This window comes from Tetrao urogallus, assembly GCF_951394365.1.
Source record: "Tetrao urogallus genome assembly, chromosome: 13".
In the NCBI taxonomy this organism is placed as follows: Eukaryota; Metazoa; Chordata; class Aves; order Galliformes; family Phasianidae; genus Tetrao; species Tetrao urogallus.
This window is the reverse complement of record NC_136826.1, coordinates 5,136,203-5,162,145: the sequence shown is the minus strand read 5'-3', so window position 1 is coordinate 5,162,145 and position 25,943 is coordinate 5,136,203. Positions and strand designations below refer to the sequence as shown.

Genomic DNA, 25,943 nt, shown 5'->3' with positions numbered 1-25,943 from the left:
TTTACAAGTAAGTGGTATTTTTCTGATTGACTTCTGGACTAATAAATAAATATGAGTCTGCTGAAAAGGTTTGCTGAAGTAATTTCAAGTTCTAGAAGGGCAAATACTGTGACAAATGTGTCACTGGATCCTTTCTGTTTGCTTGTTTTGTTTCCCCAATAAAATCCCTCCCAGAAACTTTTGTAAACTTGTACTTCTAGAAGTAAGGTTGTGCCTGAGAGAGTTAGTTGAGCATAACGAAAGTGCCAGTGCCTTGCTGGGCTGGACAAAATGCAGGTTTCGGCGGAGAAACAGATTTTTATTACTGCTCTTGTTTTCAGTAATGTGGCGTCAGTAGTTTCCTAGATGATAAAGGCTGTAGTTGCAGTGTGACATACGCATGTTAAGCTTTTTTCTGTCCAAAAGTTATTTTATAATAATTACAGACTTTTTATGTTCATTCATTACTTAGCCTTTTTTTGTGTGTGTTCTGACAGTTGCTGTGCTTCATGTTAGACCATTTTGAGAAAAAGAACAAACACTTGGGGATGTATCAGCTGTCAAATAATGTAGATCTATAAAACGATGTCTCATCAGCAAAGTCCAGCTGAAACTCCTATGCTTGGCTCTGGCATGCCAGTCCAAGAGGTGCATTGTGTGGATGCAGGCTGAAGGGGGATCAGAAATAATCTGAACCATGGCTCTGAGGAGCACCTGCAGGACTTGGAGATGTTGAATGTGGAGGCTGAGGGCAGATAAGGCAGACACGCTGAGAGTGATAGAGGCCTTGAGGTCAGGGAATGGGCGTGATGATTGTCAGATGATATTTGCCATGAAAACTGGGATTTGTTCATTTTCAGTATTCTGGCTACAAGGCTGTGGCTTTGGTAGAAAAAGCCAAGGATGATGAAATCCACAGTCACCCAATGGGCTTTGACTCAGTGGGAAAGTCCCACCTGATGAGCTGGGAAATACTTACATGGACTCCAGCAGAACTTTTCCTCCCTTGGAGGTGCACTTTACTGCCCTCCGGTTGGCTGGGGGGAAGACAAGGAGTAAAGCAGCACTGCAAAACGTAATTTACCTTCCCTCCACACCATGCAGCCTCTGGCCATTACTGGTCTCTGCTGAAACGCTGAGCGATCTGCACATATGCTGTCTGAAGAGCAAATATCAGTTCAGTACAAGGCGGAGTGCGCTGATATTAGAAAATGAGCAGCCTCTGGTATTTCATGGCCTAACATGCAGCAATAATACCTGCAGATCGCATTTTCCAGTTGCTTTACGAAGGCTGACTGCTTCCTCTGTTTCATTTAAGGCAGGAAGGAATAAGGAATAGGAAAAATGTAGATAAAAAACAAGTAGGCAGTTTGGCAGTTCATATGCATGTCTTGCTTAAAGCATGCTGAGTCAGCTGTTCACCTGCTAGCAGGAAAGCAGCTAAAATAAAACCCCATCTTGGAGAGGTTAGTGCTGTGCGAGATGCTGTAGGATGATGAGGAAAGTAGGGCAGCTTGATTTGGAACTTGTGCTGAAGAACAAATACAAACCCCCTGTGTACACATTTGGTTACCATATGTCGCACTTATCAGAAAGGCGTCTTGATGTTGTTTCTTTGCAGGGATGCTTGAACTCCACGGAGGCAGGCTTCTCTGCTGAAGGAGGCGCGTACCAGAGGTGCTGGGGCTGCGCTGAGCTTTCGTGCCTGTTGAGGCAGGCGGTGAGCTTGCTTCTCACTGTGCTTGCCTGTTTGATTGACGCTGGCTTCCAAATTGCTACGACTGTGCCTGAAGGAAAGCAGAGGAGCCTCATTTTGCTGAGAGTATTTTCCTGGCAGGGGAAGGCACGCAAAGCAGCAAAACGTGCCCGGGAAGAGCTGCCCACAGCCTGGAAGTGTAGGTCCAAATGCTAACGCGACTTCCATTCAAGCCATGCTGTTGTGAATGAAGCCCTTTTGCTCCAGCCTTGTCTTGCTCAGCACACTGGGGGCTGCCCATGGCATTGCAGCAGGCTGAGCTGGATTAGTTGCCGGTGTGTCATTGCTCCATCTGTCTGAACTGCTGAAGAACGTTGCAGGGAACATGTTGGACTTGAGCTTCCTGACTGAGGAGGAGTATGAGAAGCTGATGAAGGTTCTGCAGAGAGATGCAGAGCTGAAGAAGAAAGATGGGGATCGCATCAGGTGAGACAGCGTTCAATAACAGCAAGTCGTGAGCTCCCACCTGGGGGATATTTTACTTCTTATAGAGGAGTGTGTGTATGCGTGGGCACAGGAAGGGGTGCAGGCTGCAGCAGTACTGTCCCTTCATGCCTGGATCATGAAAGATCTTTTCATTGCACATCCTGCTTTTCAGCCTGCATGCTGTCACCTCTCTGCAGGACTGTTGGGCTGGTTTGGAGTTAGTAACCTGTAGAGATGTGAAGGGGACTCCTCCCTTTCCTGCTTTGGGAAAGGTGCTGATTTCTCAGTGGCAGAGGTCAGTGCAGGAGACTATCTGCTGCCTTATATTCCTCACCCAGTAGCACAGAAATCTCTCAGTGTTTTTAAATGAGGCTTTACATTCTCATCTCCAAGGTGGGTGTGCACACAGTATCCATCATGCAGGCAGAGAGAGGGGCAATGAGAGGTCCCACGAACAGCTCAATTTTTGCAGGGCATCCTAGGGCTGGGGCCAGCTAATTTGGATTGCTTGGTGCTCTAGTCACTTTTTAAATGCCATCCATGTTGACAGTACGCTCCAGGCTTGGCAAGCTGGCACCAAATTCTCCACTGTGGAAAGAAATAGTTCAGTGGGTGTGGATGGCACTGTGCCCCTGATAAGGATGTCTTTGACTTCTTGGTAAGCTGAAAAAGAGGAAAGCCTGTGTTGGAGGGATGCTCAGGGCTTGAAGGGGGAATGGGCAGTCTTGCAACAGGCTCTTGCTTCTCACCCAAACTGAAGCATTAAAAAAAAAAAAAATCCATTGTTTTTCTTTGTTAAGGTTTGTTAGGGTATTCTTTCTTACTTTTTTTTCCCCTTTATTTCTGAAATGTAAAATTTCTGCTTTGTTGTGGAGGTTTAAGGGGAAGTGTTGGATGATTTCAGTTTTGCTTCGCTCTTTGGGAGACATTGCACAAAAGGCTTTCATTTGGGAGCCAGGTGAGTTAGATCCTCCAGAGAGCAGTGCCAAATGCCACTTGCCATGAGTGCAGCTGACTGCAGTGAGACCTCCTGTGCCAATGTGAACATGTTTGGCTCTACCACAGCCAGCTTGCTGAGGGAGACCAACTCAATGGCATTACACTGATCTGGTGTCAACAGGATTAAAATATGTGCTTGAATCTCCTCTGGCCCAGCACCCTGATGGGGCAGATGGCCTCTCAGGTCTCAGGGACTCTGAGCTGTAGAAACTGGGAGACAGTGGCAGCCAAAGGTTTTTACACCAAGAAGTCATATAAAAACAAATTTGCTGGAAAAGAGTTAAAAATACAGGCTAGCAAACGAAACACTCAGAGATTTTAGGTGCCAAAAACCAGCCCTGGGTGTGCCCAAGCCAGTTACAGTAAGAAAAGCTGTGCTCAGGAAGGAGAGCTAACTGTTTGTGTGCCAACGTCAGCATGGCAGCGGGAGGGAGCAGGAAGAGAAGTGTGCAGGGAGAATGCTGAAGGGCCAGGTTGGTCTCCTGAATTGCATAATTTATTTCCACAGTTTGCAGATCTGATCCGAAAAGGTTTGCAGTTCATAAAGAGATTAATAGACAAATAAAACAAAGAAGCACAAGACCTGTAAACAATCCCACCCCTTCCCAAACCCTCAGAGCTGCAAATGAAAAAGACAAATCTTATGAGGTGACTCAATTTTGAACATGTAGTTTGTAAAAGATGAAGATCTTTGCTTGCAAGGTGCTGTTTGTTGTTTCGTTTGTTTTTTTTTTTAAAAGCAACTTAGCAACTTTAATTTTTATGTTAGTTTGGCCCTTGTGATTGCAGAGAATAATCTCAGCATCCTTTGTAACAGCAGACGGGGAACTGTATGTACAGCTGTTATGAGAGTAGCTCAGGGAAAGCTGAAACCTTGGAGATCATTTAAGCATGTAACGTTTCCCTTGACTTTCAGGCGGATACAAGGCTCCATCAAGGATGAAAAGAAGAAGAAGTTTGTGACAGGTGAATGGTTTTCAGAAGTGAAGGCAAAACGGTTTCAGGAAGACTTAGAGGGCTCGGATCTGCTTCGGGCATCAATCAGAAGGAAAAAGGGCAAACTAGAAAGTAAGTATATTACTGTGTGTCTTAAGAAACCAAACTGATGGACCAGAAAAAGGTGGTCAGTATGTGGGTCTCTCTGTACTGGGAGCCTTTTGGGAGCCAAATTTCAGTTTAAGAAACAGATTTTGCACCAAACTTTCAGTACTGGAAAAAATATCTGTTTATCAAAACCAGGGCCTAAGGGAAAAAATACAGCATGGCAGAAGACCAAGATAAAAGTTGTTTACCAGCTACTTGCAGTAAATGCTTTCTCCCTGTTTCTGCTTGTTTATTCCAAAATGTCTTATTTGTCAGAAGTCACTAGTATCATTTCTTGTCACAGAAGCAAGGAGGAAGGGAGATAATGAGAGGCAATTTCTAGCATCAAATTGATATGTGTGGGTCAGAGACCCCTCCATATCCCAGACTAATCTGGTAACAACCACCAGGCAGCTGCTCTGGCAGGCCTCCAGGATGGTGAGGTCAGTCACATCTCTGCAAAGGCAGAGAGTGCCTCTCATCTTCTGGCAGAAATTTGCTCTCTCTTAGAGAGAAGTGAAAGCCTAGGTTTTTATTTTTATATGCAACGGATCAAATAGGATTTTATGGCTCATGACAGTGAGAGGAGAGCAGCCCTGTGCCAAATGAGCAGGCCTGTGCTTTGAGTCCAAATTTAACCAGCCTGATGCTGGCACTTTGTGCTGAACACTTGTACAAAGCAGAACTGATTCACATCTTATCCTCACCATGAAGACAAGCCAGCCAGCCCCACAGCAGGATGTTAGGATGTCTCACACAACTTCTTATCTGTCAGGGTGGGTAGTCACAGACATGGCCAGTGAATTGGTGGCTACTGCTGCTCCAAGGAAGAAGTAACCCTGATAGTCAGCTCTTCACAAAGTCTACCACCATTCCTAATACAAGGACCTTATAGCTGGGCTCTCTTCTTTTGTCGTGAGATCAGGGTTGTCTTCCATCTGTCCGGAACTCAAATGCCATCTCTACTAGTTTGGTTCAGCTGTCTTCCCTGGCTTTGGCTGTATTTCTTTCTGTGGGGCTGCAGTAATATAGATCACTCCTTTGTTTGCCAGGCCTCAGTGGCCAGGATCTAATTAATGTAACATTTTTTCCCCTTTCTGAGCCCCAGTTTAGTTTATTCTTCTTAGCTCCTCATTATTCAGACACATACTTGAAGCTAAACAGTGGCCAATGACCATCTTAGAGCCTCATTTCCCTTTGCATTTTGTAGCTTAGCATAGATTCATTGGAACCTCTGATGCAGAACTGCCCATCATATTTCATATAAAATATTGGTATTGAGGATTCATTAGGTCATTACATTTACTATTTTGACATCTCTCCAGAATGCTAGAACACGTTAAAAACCTTTTACTGTTTGGCAGGATTGCCTGGCCATTTCTGCAGGGTGTGCTCTGCTTTTTGAGGATGTACATTTGTGATTTAACTCTTACTACTAATATGTATGATTACATGGCCTAAGGTTATCACCTAAAATAATCTCCTTATTATAATAGCATTCATATACAAGTTATGTTTTTGCTTATGCATTTTCACAGAATCACAGAACTGTAGGGGCTGGAAGGGACTTCTGGACGGTCCAAGCCCCTGCTAAAGCAGGTTCCCTAGAGCAGGCTGCACATGAAAGTGTCCAGGTGGGTTTTGAGCATCTCCAAAGGAGACTCCACCACCTCTCTGGGCAGCCTGTTCCAGTGCTGTCACCCTCATAAAAAAGAATTTCTACCTCATTTTCAGTGCTAGACAAATGCTGCTTTAAGAAGGGTGAAGCAAACGTTACTGAATTACTGTAGCAATTATGCTTAGATATAGCCTTTTTTCTTCCCTCACTTTCTCTTTTTCAATTCTTAGCCTTACTATGGAAAAGCACAGCTACAGTATGACAATGTTGCTTGCTCTTACTTTTCCCACTGCTGTTTTATACAGCAACAGTTGAGAATCAAGACTCAGCAGCTGCTCTTTTCACCTTGCTGTTACTTTCCATATGTTCAGCTCCCACAGTGATTAACACACAAGGCTTGCTTCCTTTCACCCATGAGGGTGAGCACTTCTCTTGTGATGTGCCATCATCATATTGCCTCAGTGAGAGCAGTGTTTGCCCCATCAGGGAACCATACGAGGCTCTGTATGAATGGTTTGAGCATGTAGCTGACCTGCAGTAGATGATGTAAGGCCATCATGTTTGCTGGCCATCCTCATAGCTTTTCAAAGTGGTGAAGATGCGTGTCTTCATTTTTTGAAATAAATGTAATGTGCTCATGACTTCAGGGCTGTTAAACCTTATTTATGTATTCGGGAATGAAATGAGAAAATTCCTACTTGGAAAAGCCCCACAGTATTTGCTGGCAATTGTTGGCATTCCTTCTGCATGGCAAATGGGCTGAGGAAAGAGAACATTCGTGCCTGCAGAGAAAAAGACCCAGTGACCTTTTCTTGAGGAGGGTTTTAACTTTCAGAAGAAAGGGTTTTGTGGCTCCCTAAGGACTTTTCACTTTTGCTATTGATTATAGTAGAAGGTGGTAATCATCAGCAGCATTATACAGCATTATAGATCTATTAAGTACACAGATGCTCTCTGAATTCAATCTACTGTGTTCAGAGCAGCACAGATGAATGAATTTGGTGATAAATTGTCCTTCAGCTTGTGTGCAGGGGATGAGAGCTACATATTGTCTGGTGGAGAGGCCATGTTATCCCCTGGCCAAGCACATCAGTCCTGACAGCACATCAGTGCTCCCTTCCCCAAAGTCGAGTGTCTGTGTTTTAGAGTAATAGGAAATGGGTAAAGCAGCTAACGTATTAAAAGTGGCTCTATAAATGCACATTTATGTACAAACAAGTTTAACTGATCAGATGACTACTAGGTTCTGTTGGAATTTGCCTTCTTTTCTGTCTGATGCTGAAGTTACCAAGGGCACTTTGTTGGGATGCATTATAATGTACTGTTGACCTCTGTGTTTGGCTCTAACAGCCAGGTATGGCTGTGCCAGTGGCTGAACCATTTTGGAGGGTGGTGATGTGGAGGAGGTGAACACCTCCAACTCCTGCCAGCTGGGAGATGGGAGATCTGTCTGAGAAAGTCTGAGGGGGAAGTGCCAGTGAAAAGCAGATTTGCTGCAATACCTTTGGAAGTGATGTGACAAATGAGTGCAGCCTTTGGTTGTTAAGGTCTTTTCAGTCATGGCAGGCAGAGGGAGAACGTGGGTGCTCTGTGTTTGGATCTTCTCATTACCAAGCAGCTATCTGCTGGCATCTCTCTACCTGGACTAGAGCAGAAGAGGATATGTGGCTCATTGTGTAAATAAATGGTCCTTGACTGCTTTCCTCTGCCTGCATGTAACATGGCCTGCATGTGCCACCAGATATGGCACAACTTTTCTGTCCTAAAGCAATACTCAGTGATGCTTTTTGCACACCAGCCTTTACATGAACAGAACACTGAATTCCCACTACTGCAGAAGCCATGGGGCCACTCAGTTGCCACAGCACGCCTTGTGCCATATGCATGGTCCTTGTGCAAACAGGCCCAAGCAGCACCCTCTGCAGACCCTCAGCACTGCAGGGACATGGAACAGCAGTGCTGGGTGCTGACAGGCAGGAAGGCTGTGGCTGTAGCATTTGTGTCAGCAGTGAGGCACAACAGTGGAGAGTGGAGTTCCATCTCCAGATCCGCCATTATCCATAGCTGACTGTACTGGCTCTGCATGGCATTTCACAAGACACAAAGGGCGGAACCAGGTGATCTTTAAGGTCCCTTACAACCTAAGCTATTTTGGATTGCTTTAGTGCTGTTTTCTAAACAGCCAGGCTATGTTATTTCATGTCACACCTGAATGTTCCTGAACCTCTTGGTGGGAACTGGGGGAGCAAAGCCCCCCACGGTAAGGGCAGAGCAAATCCAGGACCACTTTGTGAGACCCAATGTGTAAAAGCCTATGGGGCCAGACAGCAGGGTCCTAATGGAGCTGGCTGATGTGGTTGCCAAGCTGCTTTGCATCATATTTGAAAAGTCGTGGCTGTCAGATGAAGTTGCAGTGACTGGAAAAAGGGAAACATAACTCCCATTTGTGAGAAAGGGAGGATGACCTGAGGAACTGCAGGCCAGTGAGCCTCGCATCTGTGCTTGGGAAGATCATGGAGCAGATCCTCCTAGAAGACACATAAAGGCATATGAGGCACAAGCAGGTTATCTGAGACAGCCAGCATGGCTTCACCGAGGGAAGGTCATGCCTGCCCAATCTAACAGCCTTGTATGGTGGAGTAATGGCATCAATGGACAAAGGAAGGCAATTGGTGTCATCTTCCCAGACTTCTACAAGGCTTTTGATGTGGTCCCCCACCACATCCTTGTCTCTAAATTGGAGAGATATGAATTTGAAGGGTGGACTGTTCAGTGGGTCAGGAACTGGTTGGAAGGTCAGAGGGTTGTGGTGAAATGGCTCTATGTCCAGGTGGAGACTAGTGACAAGTGGTGTCCCCCAAGGGTTTGTCTTGGGACTGATGTTCTTTAACATCTTTATCGATGGAATCGAGTGCATCCTCAGCAGGTTTGCTGATGACATCAAACTGAGTGTTGCAGTTGATACGGCAGAAGACAGTGATGACATCCAGAGGGACCTTGATGAACTGGAAAGGTTGGCTCTTGTGGACCTAATGAAGTTCAACAAAGCAAAGTGCAAGGTTTTGTACTTGTGTTGGGGTAATCTCAGGTATCTATACAGGCTGAGAGAAGAAGCCCTTGAGAGTATCCCTGCTGAGAAGAACTTAGGGGTCCTGATAGATGAAAAACTTAACATGAACCTGCAATGTGTGCTTGCAGCCTGGAGGGCCATTGGTATACTGGGCTGCATCAGGAAAGAAGTGGCCTGCAGGGTGAGGGAAGTGATTGTCTCTCTGTGTCACGAGTGTTTTGTCCTTGTGAGGCCCTGTCTGGAATACTGAATCCAGAGGAAGACCACAAAAATGATCCAGAGGGCTGGAGCACCTGTCCTGTGAAGACAGGCGGAAGGAACTGGGCTTGTTCTGCCTGGAGAAAAGTGTGGGGTCATCTTATTATGGTCTTCCAGTATTTAAAGGGAGATTATAAACAGGAAGGAAATATATATTTTTTTTTACATGGGTAGATAGTGATAGGACAAGGGGGAATGATTTTAAGCTAAAGGAGGGAAGATTTAGATTAGATGTTAGGGGGAAGTTTTTCACTGAGAAGATGGTGAGATGCTGAAACAGGTTGCCCAGAGAGGTTGTGGATGCCCTGTACCTGGAGGTGTTCAAGGCCAGGTTGCATGGGGCCCTGGGCAACCCGACCTAGTACTTGATCTAGAGGTTGGCAGCCCAGCCTGGAGCAGGGGGGTTGGAACTTGATGATGCTTTAGGTCCCTTCCATCCCAAGTCATTCTATGAGCCCATGAGCCTCTGCTTCTATTATACGATGAAATATAACCAAAAGAGATATAGCAGTTTTTATAACAGATACATTTATTCTTTAAATTAGCTCTTATATGAATGTAATGAATAAATATGTGCAGACCTTGTAGGATTTTGTTGTTGTTTGTTTGTTTTTTACCAAAGTAAGCTTGCTTTTTCATTGCTGTTTTAGAGATTAATCCTGTTGGTTGTGCAGTAGCAAGAGCCTGTTTGCCAGTTAAATGGCTAATGCAACCTTACACCTTGGCAGCCTGCTTTAAAGGTCACTGTCTTCTATTGTTTTTTTCCTCCAGGGTCTTTGAGAGCTCAGAAGACATAGCTGAGCCTTGTGCCAATAAAAATAACAAGGATCTCCTCATTAACTCTATTGGCCTCCTCCTTTGTTTGCCAAGATCAGATGACTTTGAGTAAAAACAGGAAATGGCTGAATTTAAATCCTGGAACGGATTAACTTCACTGACAACCGCGGCATTGTCTTGTGAAGGTTTCCAGCAAAGCAGCAGCTCCTGGCATGAGCCAGGCTTTGGGCAGCTGTCTTTGGGCATGCAGATTCGTGGGGCCTGGGGGTGCCGTGGCCTCTGGGGAGTGTGAACGATGCTGCCATGAAGCACCCCCTCCTGCAGGAGCAGCCCCCGCTAAATCCCCAGGGTTTCTGCTGTGGGACTCATTTAACAAGCTTTTGCTGTCTTCAGATAAAACCCAATGCTGTTGCAAGCTCAATTACATGTACTTTCTTGATTTCTCTGTTAACATTACAGATGAGGTCAATGAGCACATCGGGAGAAGTCTGGAAAGCAAAGATGCCCCAGGTCCTCCCTTCCATGAGCATGCTGCTGGCACAGGAGAGGAGAGGTATCTGCCACTGCTTGGTTTTAGCAAAAATTGAATGCCACCCATTAAATCCTGTTCTTTAACTGAGCTTCCAGGACTGTATTAGTAACAGGCTATATAGAATGCTTTTAAAACCCTTTTTCCAGGAATTGTCAGAGTATCAATCCTCCTCTAATTACTAAGAGCTAATGTGCTTATGCCAGAAAGGTCTTTTCCTGCATGATTTGATAAGGAGTCAGTAAAGTGGAAGCTGTCTCTCATGTCAGGTTATTCTGGGTAGTTTTTCAAAGTAATTATGATTTTTATTTGTTTAATTTTTCCCATGGAGCAATGCTAACAAAATGAACTATTTTAGGAAACTGCTCATTTCCTGCTGGTGCCAACCACTGCCTTCAGTGCTCAGCACTCACCATCATGGCTTGGTAGATGTCATGTTGTGCTGACTGTGCACAAATACACAATAAAAGAACTTCAGCAAGCAAATGAGTGACCTCACTCAATGTTTGTGAGCTATGGAGAATCCATTAAAATATCCACTTTTTTATTCATTGTTGCTTCCATCTCATTTGCATTCTTCTGTCAGCAGAATGAGGAATCATACTTCACAGGTGGCAATTGCTGCAATTATTAAATATGAGCCTTGAAAACACTTCCAGACCTCCCGCAGCCGAACAATGGGTGTTGTTTAATAAAGGACACAGTCAACATGCTTTACTAGCATAGCAATGGTCCTAATGATTTATTGTGGGAGTCCTGTAAATGTTGCTTTGTTTCTCTCATTCAACCCTAAATGCAAAACATTCCCATCTGAAATCTCATCAGTGGCCCAACCTGACTGCTCTTCTCCATCTGGAGGGCAGCTGTCACTGGAAACTCCCAAAGACAGCAGAACTAGTCAGGCAAACTGCCCATGATATATGTTGATTTTATTTATGTACCAAGCACTTAATTAACTTATGATACAAGTGTGAAGGCTTTTATCCCCTATCGTTGATGGCTTCATAATTCCTGTAGTTTCTAAGTTCTCAATTAATCCAGGTGTGCCTGTGGCCTGGCCTGTGGTGTGTGGATAGGCATGGCCTGTTCCTTCCTGGACCAAGCCTGAAAGGGCATCTCCCTCTTGTGTGGTTTTTGGACTGTTTTGGCGCTATCACATTTTGTGTTTTTCTCTATAGTTTTCTCCCAGAAAGGAAGATCTGAATAAATTCTGGGTGACACCTAGAAGGTGTCACCATTGTTTTTGTTGATCAAGTTCTCTACTGACTGCAGTGGTAGATTCATATTTACTCCAAGCTGGGACAATTTAATATGACTCCCATTCCTTCCAAAGGAGAAAATGAATGAAGGCACTAGTTCTGGGCAGCCTTATATTGGGCAGAGTCAGTAGAAAAAAAGTGACAAAGCAGCTGAGCAGAACTGAATCAATGTTGAAGGCTGCCAGACTGCCTATGCAGTGGATGCCCTATCCAGTGCATCCCTACCACTGATCTCCTCGCTCAGATGTTTTTCTACTCTATAGATCCAACACACCAGCTCTTGATACTGCAGAGGAGCATAAAATCTTGCCAAAACCAAAGCCGAGACTTTCTGCCATGCTGTCTGCATCACACAAGGTACTACTGCCATATCTTCTGTGTTCAGTTTTGTTATTTCTTGGGTCTTCATACAGTCTGTATCTACTGAACAGGGGCTCCACAGACTGTCCTCTCTGTATCTGTGCTCAAATAAATGACACTTTTTCCAGTCTTGTGAATGGATATACGTTGACAGAGTTTATTTTCCATTCAGAGATTCAGTATACATGATGTTTCTTCCTCGGAGAGTGACACTGGAGCAAGTCCGTTTGCAGCTGCAACAGACAACTTGCATTTGTCTAGAAAAGGTAAAGTTTTTGTTCAGTGAACCACTGACATTTTCATTGTTTAGAGTCAAACACCAAGAAACATGTTGCTTTTTTTGTGTGTACAAATGGATAACAAAGAGCTTTTCTTAGCTTGGCCTGTAAGAATGGGCTGCCAAAATTCATGTGAATTATACACAAGGCAGAAAGAATCAAGAAAAAAAAATCCTCAGTGACTAAAACTCCTCCTGGCTCTCAGTATGGTTAACTGAGTGCTTGGCTAACAATTCCTTAATGCACAGATCCAAGTTACATTTCTTTAGTCTCCTGCTTTGAATATGTAGTGTATTTTGGAATGTAGCAAATAGTATGAAATCTGTCAAGCAGAATGTGAAGCTGTGAACAAATCCCCAACTCACACCAACAATTTAGAGCTCAGTTAAATTTTTCCCTTCCTTGGTGCAGAAAGAATGGCTGAGTTTTTCAGGCTTTTCCTTCACATGAAAGGGAACTTGCTGGACTCTCAAAATAGGGAAGAATTGGGAACATATTGGTGGTTTCTAGAAAGTCCTTCTGGCTTCCCTTTGAGGACCTTCAGCCCAGACCTTCCAGGGAGTTAGGATATGGTGTGGTGGGATGGGTTTTGAGCATTTGTTGTTGCTGTAGGTAATGGACTGTCTCCACCGCCTGCCAAGCTTTCAGACGATGCTGTGCCACAGCCCAGCTGTGCAACTGGAGAAGCTGCTGATGGGGCCACTGGCACCACAGCAGGACCAAAAAATGCACCCGAAGAAGCTTATGCTCCCAGCAAGATACCTGTTAAGAGGAAACCAAGCAGAAGTCTCTCCAGATCAGAGCAGTTTGTGAATCACCTCGGGCCAGCAGAGAACAACCTTGAAAAGAGAGAGTTACTGGCAAGCCCGAGATTGCTGACTACAGAAGGGGAAAGCAGCCAGGCAGTGAAGCCAGGCGTGAACTACACAATCTCATCAATGAGTAATAAAGAGGAGGACATTGGCCTTGATCGTGAGCACTTCAAGAATTTGAAGAACTTCTGGGAGAAGGGAGCAGACTCGGTGATGATGGGAAGTGTGCCAGAGTCCCCAGGCTCGCTGGAGGCAGATGGCAGGCAGTTCAAGCTGTGCCGCTCGCTCTCTGTGCAGTCAGATCATGGCCAGAACAGTGAAGAAAAACCTGGAGCCTTCACTAAAACAAGAAGCCCTTACAAAAGGACAATAACTTTATCTTCCAGTGAGGAGGAACCAAGCTATGTAGCTCCTGTGAGGAAGGGATCCATTTCCATTGCTCCAAGGTCTACATATGCCAAGAGCAAAGGAGGCCTGGTTACAAGAAATAATTCGCTGGGCGAAAGCAATGGGAAGCCGTCAGTGCCAGAGGAAGAGAAGGCAGCACAGCGCAGCTCCAAGAAATCCAGATTGCCTGTGCGAGTGCCTTCCATCAAAATCGAGTCTCCTACCAAGGAAGTAGCTGGCAGCATGTTTGAGCCAGAGACGCCTACAGAGAAGTTGATTGTGGCAGAGGAGCGCAAGCGCACAGAGAGCTCTTTGGCAAGCAGGGTGCAGACACTGATTGAGCCTGCGCCTGCAGGTGGTGACAAAAATGATGAGAAAGCACAAAGACCTGATGTGGGCACTCATGACAACATGGAAATAAATGGAGAGCTACCTGAGGAAAATACATGCCAGTCTTCAGAACAGCCAACAGGCAGTGTGCTGGCTGGAGGGAGAGAAGCTGTTCGGAAGATGGACTTGTCTGTTCACTCAGGTACTGAGGGCTGTAACTGCACCCTGGGGAACCCCATCGAGTGTCACCTCTAAGCCTGTTTTCTTCCCTAATGCTTCCGATTTTGCATGTTTTCTTTGCTTCTACATCTATACTGTATTAAAATTGGTACAGGGTTAGCATGTGTGGAATGTGTTTAACCAGCAGCTATGGAAACAACTGTTCTTTGTAGTGCAGTGAGATGTAAAATTGGGCAATGTGATGTCCCTTTGCCTTTCTCACCACTGCCTATTCTCATACTTTGCCTTCAAGCACCTCAGCTAGGGACAGATCTCCATTTCTTTAGCCCTGACTACAACAGGTTACAGGAACTTACTTTACTAACTGAGAGCACTATACTTCTTTCAAATGTAGATCTGCCAGAATTCCTTGTGCTGGTAAAGATAGGTCTGATGCAAATAGCAGAAATAAAATGTGAAGCAAAGTGTTTAATAAATACATTGACCTTTGCCCTACTTCGATATGGCTACTGGCAGTCAGGATTTGAATGACACTTTGGGCCTTTTGGGAATCCACCAGTAAGCTGCAAACAGAATGGACTGGACAAGGAGTCTGAGCTTTGTGGGTTCTGATACCACATTCTCCATCACAGTGGAGTCTACTTTGGAGTGGACTTTAGAGTGAGTCTACACAGTGGAGTACTACCACTTTATCAGCCTTTTCCTCTGGGTTTGACAGGCTCTTGTAAGGACTGATAATATGGGCAAAAGTTCATGTTAAAACAAAATGTGAGCTCTGATTGCCCACAGCTCCGTTCCCTGCCAAGCAAAGACCTAGGAAAAGAGAGTTCCGTGTCTCCTTTTTCTGCATCTTTGATCCTCTTGTACCTGATTGAGACCCATTTGAGAGGATTTTCCATACATTTAGCTGATTTGATTTTGACTTAGTCATTTCTTGGCTTATTTCCTACCTTTTATAACATTTCCATTAAAATCTTGAGTTGCATTTCAGGTAAATGTGAGCATTTCTTTTATATACCAGTCATTCTTGTATTGCTCAGGGTATTTTTTCCATTATTATTACAGTTGTTACAGATTGATATTAGCAGATGGCTGTATTCCACTGGAAGTTCTTTCTAAGTGTCAATCTCTTTTGGGATCTGGGTTACTCCAGTGTTTACATTTCTCATCATAGTGCAAAGAGCTTTTCTCAGGGAGAGGTGTTGCAGCCAATGATTTGAAAGTAACTTTGTGTAACTGTACAACTGCAGCGTGCTCTAAGCAGAAGGAGTAGCTGGGAGAGAGACATTCATGCTTGCTGACATTCTGCCCATTTGTGTTTGTTTACTCACTATGTCATTTTGACTTTTCATATATTCCAGAGGAAGATGGAGATCATTCTCCTGCTGCTCAAACCTTGGCCCAAGCAAACAGCATTAATCTTGCAAAGAGCATGGTGAACATTTACACAACCACAGAGAGTGAGTAATGCTTTTCTTTCTGCATTTTAGTTTAAGTTTCTTGAAGGCAATGTATTATGTATGAATTTTGCATCCCTGGTGCTTCTGTGCTAGAACAGAAGGAAGGAAAGCAAGGAAAATGACATATTGTTTCATCATCAAATTAGAGAGCTTATAGTACCTAAAATTAAATTCAAGGCCAGGAAATTACAGCTAGATTGATGATATGTCACTCAGTGTGCGCAGCAAAACGCAAACAGGCTTCAAACGGTTGGCAAGAATCTCATTTCCTCTTCCACCACTGAGTACCATGGGACCTATATGGCAGCCTGCTCAGTGGATCAATCAGACGTGGCAGACCTTGCGTCCAGCATGCGAGCTGTGCCACAGGCTGCTGTCACATGCTTGCTTGGGCCTATATCTGGGCCTTTCCCAGAGCAGCCCCAGGTTGCTAGCCTGATTTCCTCAGCTACCAGCTGGGACACACTTCATGTTGGCAGTTCCTCTTGGGGAAACCAAGAGAAACTGAAGAGAAGGCAACCAAGAAAGTAGCAGCAAAAGCTGAAGAAGCCCATGGCCAAGAAACCTGTCTGTGCCACCAAGTAGCTCAAGAAAGCATCAGTCAAGGGAGAGGGCCTGAAGGAAGGCAGCAGCAGCCTCTGTGGCCAGGAAAACCAGTACATATCCACAAAAGAGGAAAGCTGGCAAGCTCAAGAAGACAGCCACGAGTGTGTCTAAAAGCAAAGGGGTATGGCCAAGTATGCTGGGACTGAGTTGGGGAGGTTGGGGGTTGCCCAGAGTAGGGTAAAGCAGCTTAGAGGAAACAATAAGGCCAAGTTTAAGTCAACCTGATCCCTGGTTATGGGATGGAGGGGAGTCCCCTTTGGGCTGTCCCAGGCAGCTGGTGAATGGGGCATGCTGCATTGACCTGTCTGCGTGCAACTGACCCACGCTGTCCTTGTGCAAATGTATGCCCTGTCATATGAAGCAGCAATGCAAGTCAGAAAACACGATGGCTCAAAGCTTCAAGTCCCACATGCATTGCCATTCAGTGATGGAGTCTTCATGCAGATGACAAAGATTTTAGCCTTTCCCCATTGCAGCTTATTTAGAGCCACAAACCTCATCCTAGGAAACCTACCGAGTTGCACTTGTTTACAGTATAACAAATAGCCTGCAGAAAAGGCTATTTAACACTTTACTGGCTGTTGGAGATACCAAACAGCCTTTTGGTATTCTGAGCATTGAGTAGTGCATCATCCCAGCCAACGCTCAGCACCAATGTATACGTGCATATGTCATCTGAAAACAAGCCAGTCATTTTGGAATGATATTAGTCATCGAGGAAGTTACTGAGAAAAGATAAATATGGAGCAGATAGGCCTTATTTAAACATTTAAGCAGTTCAGTGGCCATCTTCTTAGGTTGTTGTGGAAGTTGGTACTGTTTTGAAGCTGCTTTTTTTTATATATATAACAGACTATTTCCACCTCTTTGTCCATCTAGCAGTATGTTTGAGAGGTGGCTGCAACAGTGAAATTATAGGTCTAAGTATTTTACAGATCGTTTGGACAGGGAAATATTGTTTACACATGCTATGAGATGGAAATGTGAGCGTGTTTGGTTTCTTTGATGGGGGGTGGATCTTTTGTTCTAAATTAAATCTACATAGCTAGAGGATGTAGAGCAAAGACGTTACACGTGCTTCGGGCAGTGGATAAATTGAATTAGCCACTAGAGGGAGTTTGGACACTCCTACTCAGGAATGAAAGCACGCTGAGAGTAGCTTTTACAGCATTAGCTAGCCAGCAGCCTGTGTCCTGGGGAGGGCTCACCTTCAGTGACTGGTGGCAGAGCTGGAGGAAATGCCTCCCACAAGCTTTTCCTCCCGCCTAGTGCCTTAAACAAACAAACAAACAAGTGTCTTTCTTACATCTTCCTGACTCTGACAGTTTATCTTGATGCCTCTTTTCTATTTGTACTTACAGCGTACAGTAAACCTCTTTTGATACCCCATCAATTTCTTGAACCTGAAAGAGTCAAAGAACTGAGCAGATCCTCTCCTCTCCTGTTGTCTGAGGTAGGATAGATACCAGAAATGACTGAAATAATTTCCCTAGCATCCCTTAAACAGCAGTCGGGTCCATGAGAATCTTTTTCTGGGGCACTGGCAGTACTTGCCCTAGAGAATGCTTTGCTTATGTCATTAAAAAAAAAAGATAAAAATTCTAAAAGCTGTAAGAAAAGGGTCCCTAGTAATCCACACCAACCTTTTGGTCCTGTAGGAGTTTTGGTCTTTCCCTCTGTCTCAAATGTTACGTGCCCTTCCCAAGAGCCCAGGTGGTTTGGAGGCAGTTAATGATGACGTTTGCTGCCGGTCAGAGGCAGTGCCTCTGGGGAGATTCCCTGCACTCCCCTCCGCTCTCCTAACCTGCTTTCTGCTTAATGGGACTCTGCTGAGCTATTGGTTTTCCTCTGTAGTGTTGGGAAGTGCTTATACGGCAGAGCATAAAGATGCTTGTTATTTTCTGAGCAGACAGAATCAGACACGGCTTCGGAAATCAGCTTCCAGTTTAGCAAGCACAAAAAGACTCCTAGCATTGGCAGCCACTCCTCCGACATGGCATCTGTCTCCTCGGTAGGTATTTAATGTGTATGTTTTGCTAGAAAGCATTTCTCAGTTGGATGCAGTGACGCTGCATTTAGGCTGATGCGGATGACGTGGCCTCGAGAATCACATTGGTTTCTGCGTGGTACTTGATTTAAAAGAACAGTGATGGCTAATTACCTGCCTTAAAGAAGTGTCTTCAGGTACTATCTCAAATTAGAAATCCTCGTTAGGTCCTTGTTAGGCAAATTCAGAGTAAGAGGCAGCCTCTGCTCCAAAGTGTGGAGCAAAGTGTGCTGCAGCCTGGAAGAGAGGAGTGGCCTTTCTCTAGGTGGGGGAATTACACACAGCTATCGAGTGGCTCTGAGAGGGCTGGGACTGCAGACTGGTGCCCTCTGCAAGCTTCTCCTTCACTTAATCAACAAGTTAAAGGGAGCTCAGAATTTGATAGCAACAGGATGGTTTAGAAGTTCAGCTTCTAAGGAAAGCTGACGAAAGCTGAGTGCATTTTTTAGGCAATTTAAAAGGATTCCTTAGAGACAGTGTTCTGTGGGGGGCTGTTTAAAAGTGCTTTAATTTGCTGTATTACTAGTATAGGTAGTTCCAAAGTGTATATGTGAGATCTAAAGAATATATGTGAAGAAAAGCTTGTAGGGAGAGGTCAGGAATGTCAGTAAATATGTTATTTAAAAAGCTTTAGCTTGGGGGTGCATTGGTCCTTTTAGTCTGTAGAATCTGGGAGCTATAAATGAGCCTTTTTTGACAAGTGACATAAATGCTTTTGAAAATCTAATTTAGAATTCTCTGTTGGGTTGAATATCCTGATGAGATGAGAAATGTATCTCCTCAGATTGAGAGAAGATATTTAGCAGGTTCTTATAGGTTACCATAGCATTTAATTCAGAAAGAAAAGGAATAGGGGGGAGAAAGAAAAGAATTGGGTTAATTACTAGGAAAGTTTTTTGATAACTATTCATGATTGTACCACAGAAGAGTCCCAAGAAGTTTAATTATTTGCTTTGTAAACTGCATTAGCTTTTATGGTATCCCATCAATAATCGTAAGTGATTGGTGCAATAGAAAATTCTCATCTTTTTGGAGTTGTATTTTATTTCCTTTTCTTGACTTTCTATTTGAGAAAGATTTGAAGCCTTGGAAAGAGAAGCTCAAGGCCTCTGGGCAAATCCAGTTTGTTCTGGGAAAGCAAGTGGCTCTTGAGTGCCTCGTTCCTGGTTGATACCTGAAGAAAACTCATTTTCCTCTGCATTTGTGACAGGTGTTTTCCCATAAAGTGGGACAGTGCCTCTTCAGGACAGGATATATTTGTTTCTGTTCTCTACAGCTCTCTGCACTTTGTCAGCAAGCAACAAGACAGTAATGGTCATTTTTTTTCTATATTTCTAATCTGATGTCGTTCTTAGTAGCCTGTTTTTAAAACTGAATGACAATAGGGTGACTATCTCTACCATAAATAATAAGTGTATATGAAGATAGTTAAAGTTCTCTCAATATATTTCTTAGTGATGAGCCTGGTTCAGAATAGCAGCCCTTTAGTATAGGTAGCACCAGGAAAGGGATAAGACTTGTGTGCTCTTACTAGTGATATTTCACTGTTTCCCAAAGCTTTGGGCACTTGGGAAATCAGTGCTTCTTAGTCCTGTTACAGGGTATCGCATCTCTGTGAGACTTTTATTCGTGTCCTCAAACCCTTGCTTGTGCAAGCTGCAGATGTTCACCATTTCTGCATCAAGGATGCAGTAATACTTGAAGACAGAGGGAGAGATCATTTCTCCAGGAATGCACATCGTGGTCCAGAAAACAGGTCAGCAAAGTGCTTATTTCAATGGCGTGACCTTTTTCTTCCACCTGGCAGGTGAGTGGCAGTGTGCTCAGTGTGTACAGCGGCGATTTTGGGAGTGTGGATGCCCAGGGTACTGTGGAATTTGCACTGGACTATGATGAGAAGAACCGTGAGTTCCAGGTTCATGTGTCCCAGTGCAAGGACCTGGCTGTTGTGGATGAGAAGAAAGACAGGACTGACCCGTGAGTGATGTTTTACTTTGATTCCTCATGACTTTTCTGCTGCTAAACTTTGTGTTCTGAAGAGCTTTCTTTTTTTTCTTACGAATTTTCTTGTAAAATCCCATCTTTTCTTCCTACCTCTCGACTTCTGGACTGCTGGGTGTTTCCTAGCAGTAACCACTAACCTTCTTGATGTTTTTAGAGCCACGGACATCAGTAAATATGTTGCCACAGACATATATCTGAATAAGATTGAGAAAACCTTGCTCACTACAGGAGCACTTCCTTTTATTATTGAAATATATTCTCTATGTAACCATGTGAAACTTGGTCTCCCCATGGTGAACACACGTTAGTAGTAACTCTGGTGATGTAGACACATGTTTATGTGGAAAGAAAGTCTGAAAAGAAGCTCTGTTGTGTGGCACAATGGTAATTGTATGGTAATCTGTTTTAAAAGACGATAAAAATAACCTTGGATATGAATTTTGAAAAGGAGGGATTTATAATCAGGCTTCTTGAGACATTCCACCTCTTCTAATTACACCCAGATTTTGAATGCACAGATTTGCTATAGTTACGGGTACTTCAGAAAATTGATAGATGTCCTTGCTGGCTTTCCACACTGCTTAGAGAACTGCTTGTTCTGTTCTGAAGGTTGGTGGCATCCATCCATCCCTAGTGAGATTTATAACTTCATGTGCAAGACAAGTTAATATCCCAGCAGGTTTCTCAATTAGTTCTGCCCTTACAGAGTCAACTTGCTTCCATAAAGTCCATTTTACCATCCAGAAGTCTTGCTTGCTTGGCAATATTGAATAGTATTCAGCTGTTGTTTTTGGTTTTGTTTTCCAGGTATGTTAAAACTTACCTGCTCCCAGACAAAGCGAGAATGGGTAAGAGGAAAACCTCAGTGAAGAAAAGGACTGTGAATCCTGTTTACAATGAAGTGCTAAGGGTAAGGACACATACATGCTCTGAAAACCTGTGTTGTAGCAGGCACCTATCCCTGGTCAGGTCTGGAAGGAGCCTATCTGCTGGGCTCCTTCTCCTGTCCCCTGCTGCGCTGCTCTTCCCTTGGTTTCATGAGAGCAGAGATGTTGAAAGTTTTTCTGTACTCACTTGGGTGGCACACAAGATTTCTGTGACAAAACTATACAGTGACCTTTGGAAGAAGAGACCTGTGAGCCTGTGCTGCTGTCACAACAAGGAGGTATTCTTACCTTCTCTGGCTTGCAGTTACAAGACATGGCACTATTAAGAAAGGTCCTTATCCTGTGATCCTGCTTACCAAAGCATGGAGGATTATTTAACAATGCCCAAGCCTGCGTTAATAATTCTTGACAAAATATTATTTCTTGATGAAGAATGAAGCACTGAATTTCCCTGTGCTCAGCAGACAAGCATTGTCAGGCTCATGGTGGCTGAGTGTCAGGCTGCAGCACAAAAAGAGATGTTCAGAATGGGGCCAGTTCTTTAGAGCATGTGTGGAGTAGGTTTAAGTGTCTTAGAGTAATTCAAGTTTTTGAGTAGTATATTTCCAGTTGTGAGAAAAACTGAAGAAAAAAAAAAAGAGCAACCTGATTTCTCTTTCTTCCTCTAGTATAAAATAGAGAAAATGGTATTGCTGATCCAAAAATTGAATCTCTCTGTTTGGCACAATGACCCATTGGGACGTAATAGTTTCTTGGGAGAGATCGAGTTAGACTTGGCCAGCTGGGACTGGAGCAACCGAAAACTCAACTGGTATCCACTGAAGCCCCGGGTAAGTGCATCTCAGCTGCAATTCTGCTTCCCAGCTCAACCCCAAAGCCTTTAGGAGTGGCAGAAATCCTTCTTGGCTGCTTGAGCCATGCACTGTTAATTCAGGGCTTTTCCTGCTGAGCCCCATCTGCCACGTCTTTGGTGTAAGTGGGCATCTGGCTGGAAGCCAGTGGTCCCTGCAGCTGGGACTTGTATGCCCTAGCCAGAGGGAAGGGAAGACTCCTCAGAGATCTTTGGCTGGTGTTTAGAAGCCCAGCTCTTGCCTAGGGAAGCACTGGAAACACCCACAAGCCCTAGACTTGTTAGCACAGTATTTAGTGCTCTGAACGCAGGCCTTCTTGGGTCTTACTTGGTGACACTTTCATAAATGTGATCTGACACTAATCAGCAGAAACTCTGACATGGCTGCCTCTTTCTCTTGTCACATAAAAGACCATCCCTTAAAAAACAGACACCAGAGTACCAGGTGATGCAGTTAGACATGCCTTGACAGGTAAATACTCAGGTGGCACCTTTTGTAAAACTGGTACAACTTCCTGCCTGCTCCTGTGTTCAGAGGTCTGACCTAAGATCCCTTTTTATAAAATAAAGGCTTTCAGAAAAAAGGTGATTTTGTCCAACTGGACATTTCTGGAAGGGCAACCCTGCTCTGAATCCTGAAGCGTTATGTTCCAAGGGACTGAGTTTGAGAACAAAGTCACAAAGTAGCCCTGAGAATAGACTGTGCCAGCTATAAGAAGCAGAGCTGGTCTATTTGTCCCCCTGTATTTGAATCAAAAGCTGTTTGCCATGCTATGTTAACACAAGCCCTTGTTTATCTCTTTCTATTTCAGAGTCTTTCTGCTGTTAATGGCGTGGATCATCGAGGAGTGATGAATTTGTCTATTAAGTATGTCCCTCCAGGAAGCCTAGGTAAGATGTATTTCATAAATTAAGAAGTATTGCCTGTATATTGGTATGTAGCTTGTAATGCTTCATCATTTTGTGGGCTAGTTAAAGAGTAATCTCATTAGAGCAAGATCGTAGAGATCAGCACAAAGGGACAACCACAGTGCTTGACAGCACCGTCTGCAGATTACATCTGTTTTTCACATATTGGATTTACTGGGAAATTGTACAGAGAGGAAGAGCTCAACAAGCTAAAACTCGCCAGCTGTCATGGGCACAGTGGGGTGTTGTGATGCTGTAGCAGCAGCACACAGCTCCTCTTACTTTGGGACAGGCAGAAGGTTGGGTTTCCCCAGTAGTTCCTTCTCCTTTCCTGCATCAATGCATTCACTGGCAGGTTGTGTCAGGAGCCTCCTGCCACCGTAATCATGGCACTGTGGTGCCCAACAGAGCACAGCTCCAGGGGAGCGGTGTGCAGAGAGGTCGTATCACTGCTCCCTCGGGTCCCTGAGAGGAAGCTCATTGCCTTGCTAGCTATTGCTGGGTCTGTCATGAGAGCTTTCTGTTGTACTACATGGCAGGTCCCAAGAATCCTCCCTCTGGTGAAGTTCACATTTGGGTCAAAGATGTCAAGGACCTTCTGCAGTTGCGTCCTTCTGGAGTTGACTCCTTTGTGAAATGGTAAGTGTCCATTATGAAATATCCTCTTGGGCATCCAAATGATGGAATTAGAACCCATTTTTTAGTGTAAAATATCACTTTGGAAAAAAAAAAATAAGAAGAAGAAGAAGAAAAAAGAAACCCTTTTCCTAAAGCAGGATCTGTTAAGCATCCTTCCTTTCTAAGAATCTTTGCTTACAAAACTGATTTTCTTGGGAAAAGAAAGTTTACTCCAAGGATTGTAAAAGATTCCCCATTAAATTTACAGGGATTTCTTATGTTGAGACCCAATTACTCCTTACTTCAGATCTGAGGCCTGTTTAGGCCCAGAAAGTTTGTAGACACTAATGAAACCTCATGTGATATTTCACACTACTTGCTGTATTTTTTTTCCTCTCAAAGCTATGTGCTTCCAGACACGAGTAAGAAGAGCTACCAAAAGACCCGAGTCGTAAAAAGAGACACAAACCCTGTTTTCAATCACACTATTGTGTACGATGGCTTTCATACAGAGGACTTGAAGGATGCTTGCGTTGAACTGACTGTGTGGGATCATGAAAAACTAACCAACCATTTCCTTGGAGGAATCAGGCTGGGCCTTGGGACAGGTGAGTGATTTCCTTTACATTAAATGAATACCATTATACTGCTGCTGAGCCAAGTGGTATAATGGAAAGTTGCTGAGCATTTTGCTGTTAGGGAGAAACCAGATACGGAGAGTGTCTAGCTATTAAGGGGCTTCATACTTGCACTGTGTCTGAGATGCAAGGGGCCCTGGTATTGTGATAGTAACCCTCTGTTCTCCCATTTTCTGCCATGTCAACTCACAGGTCTGACAAAACTCAAGAATCAGCGTGGGTCCAGCAGAGAATTTTCCTGCTGCTGCAGGAAAAGAGGCAGCATTGTAAATCAATGTTATTTTGCTATTCCTCCCAGTACAAAGTGCTCAGAGCTGAAGACAAAGAACTTGAAAGCCGTGTGGGACAGCACCACCTGGTGACTCTGTCCTCATCTCCTTCATTGAAATACTACAGTAGCAGGAATAACTAGTATTTGGAAAACAGAGCTTGATGCAGTAGTTGTTCTATCTCAGTCATTACTGAGACAACATCAACAGTTTGGAAATTGAGTTGTTTAGGTGTAGATTAAGGTGTTATTTTTTAAATTGCTTCTCTTAGTTTAGATTATGAAGTGCTCAAAGAGCACAGCAGAGGTGCCATTTGCTAACCATGCTATCCTAACTCTCAGTGTACCCCGTGCCTAGCTTTGACAGGTAGAGTGTTCATCTTTGTAGTTGGTAGGTAGGAGATGTAAGGATTTGTAAGCTAGCCATACTTATTGTTAAGCAATAGGGGTCTCTGAAAGATGAAAGACAAGCAGAAGATTTCAGGGTGGGGGATGTAATAAAAGGTGACTGTTCCTTGAGGGACTCAGGAAGAGCCTTATTGTAGCTTGAAGATTTGCCTTGCAGGTACTCATTTATTGGATACAGGTACACATTTATTGGATTTGACTGTGTGATCTCTGTTTTCAATCTCTAACATGTCACCAAGAGAGTTGTGAACTAACCAGTGGGAAGTTCACATAGAAATATCAAATCCAGGATTAGTTGTGATCCAAGTTTAGACTTTTATCTATTCGACAAGTAGTCGGCACGTGAAAATGTGGTTGGAAAATCAGTTTGGAATTAATATACACACTTTTACACTATCATATATTTGATTCCTGTACAAATGAAGTGTAGAGCAAAAGAATTTTAACAAATACCTGTCCCTCTTCACAACAAATCAGGAGGAATACCAAACCTTGTAGACCTTCTTTACCACATCAAAAAAAGCAGTACTGGACTTGAGCCCAACCTCGTTTTCCTTGCTAGGTTATTTTTAGGATTCTTGTGTTTTGTGGCTTTTATACTGAATTCTGGTGTAAAATGGAGATCATTAGCAGAAGAACAGGAGGTGATTACAGAGCAACTTCCTGACAGGAACTCAGCACCTTTTAGGTTAAGGCCCTACCTGCAGCAGTTGTATCTCAGTGAGTACTTTTCTGTATGGAGTGGAAGCTCCTTATGCAGCTCCCAACGTTACCATCTCCTCGTTTCTCTTCAGGTTTGAGCTACGGCATCCCCGTGGACTGGATGGACTCAACACAAGAGGAGGTGGCCTTTTGGCAGGAGATGATGTCTGCTACCAATGAGTGGATTGAGGGGTTGCTGCCACTACGCTCGTTGGCAGGGAGGAAAAAACTGAAATAACCTACTGTGTGTTCTAGAGCAAGGCTGAACGTGTTTGTTAGATATAGGAAACTTCCCACCCCGAGGTGATAGAGACCATGGGGCTGGCAATCGTAAGGTTAGTAAGGCAGTTCATGGGCAGCACTTTGGAGATGTTAAATGTTAACAATTTGTTCCCTGATGGAAGACCTGGAAAGTGCCAAACTGATGCTATGCTTGATTTTGAAC

The 25,943-nt window shown here is 44.0% G+C and overlaps 1 protein-coding gene across 1 annotated transcript; it reads left to right on the top strand.

Moving 5' to 3' along the window:
• Nucleotides 1–2,060: 2,060 nt before the first annotated feature.
• Nucleotides 2,061–25,736, top strand: LOC306951589 (synaptotagmin-like protein 2; the record flags this gene model as incomplete). Its single annotated transcript, XM_079542116.1, has 16 exons — nucleotides 2,061–2,161; nucleotides 4,077–4,228; nucleotides 10,426–10,519; nucleotides 12,018–12,111; nucleotides 12,287–12,380; nucleotides 13,005–14,123; nucleotides 15,463–15,561; nucleotides 17,529–17,620; nucleotides 18,077–18,178; nucleotides 20,022–20,191; nucleotides 21,026–21,128; nucleotides 21,774–21,935; nucleotides 22,768–22,846; nucleotides 23,404–23,503; nucleotides 23,885–24,090; nucleotides 25,591–25,736. The coding sequence occupies 16 exons, from the start codon at nucleotides 2,061–2,063 to the stop codon at nucleotides 25,734–25,736; spliced, it is 2,913 nt and encodes a 970-aa protein (XP_079398242.1).
• Between the last annotated feature and the right edge of the window lie 207 nt (nucleotides 25,737–25,943).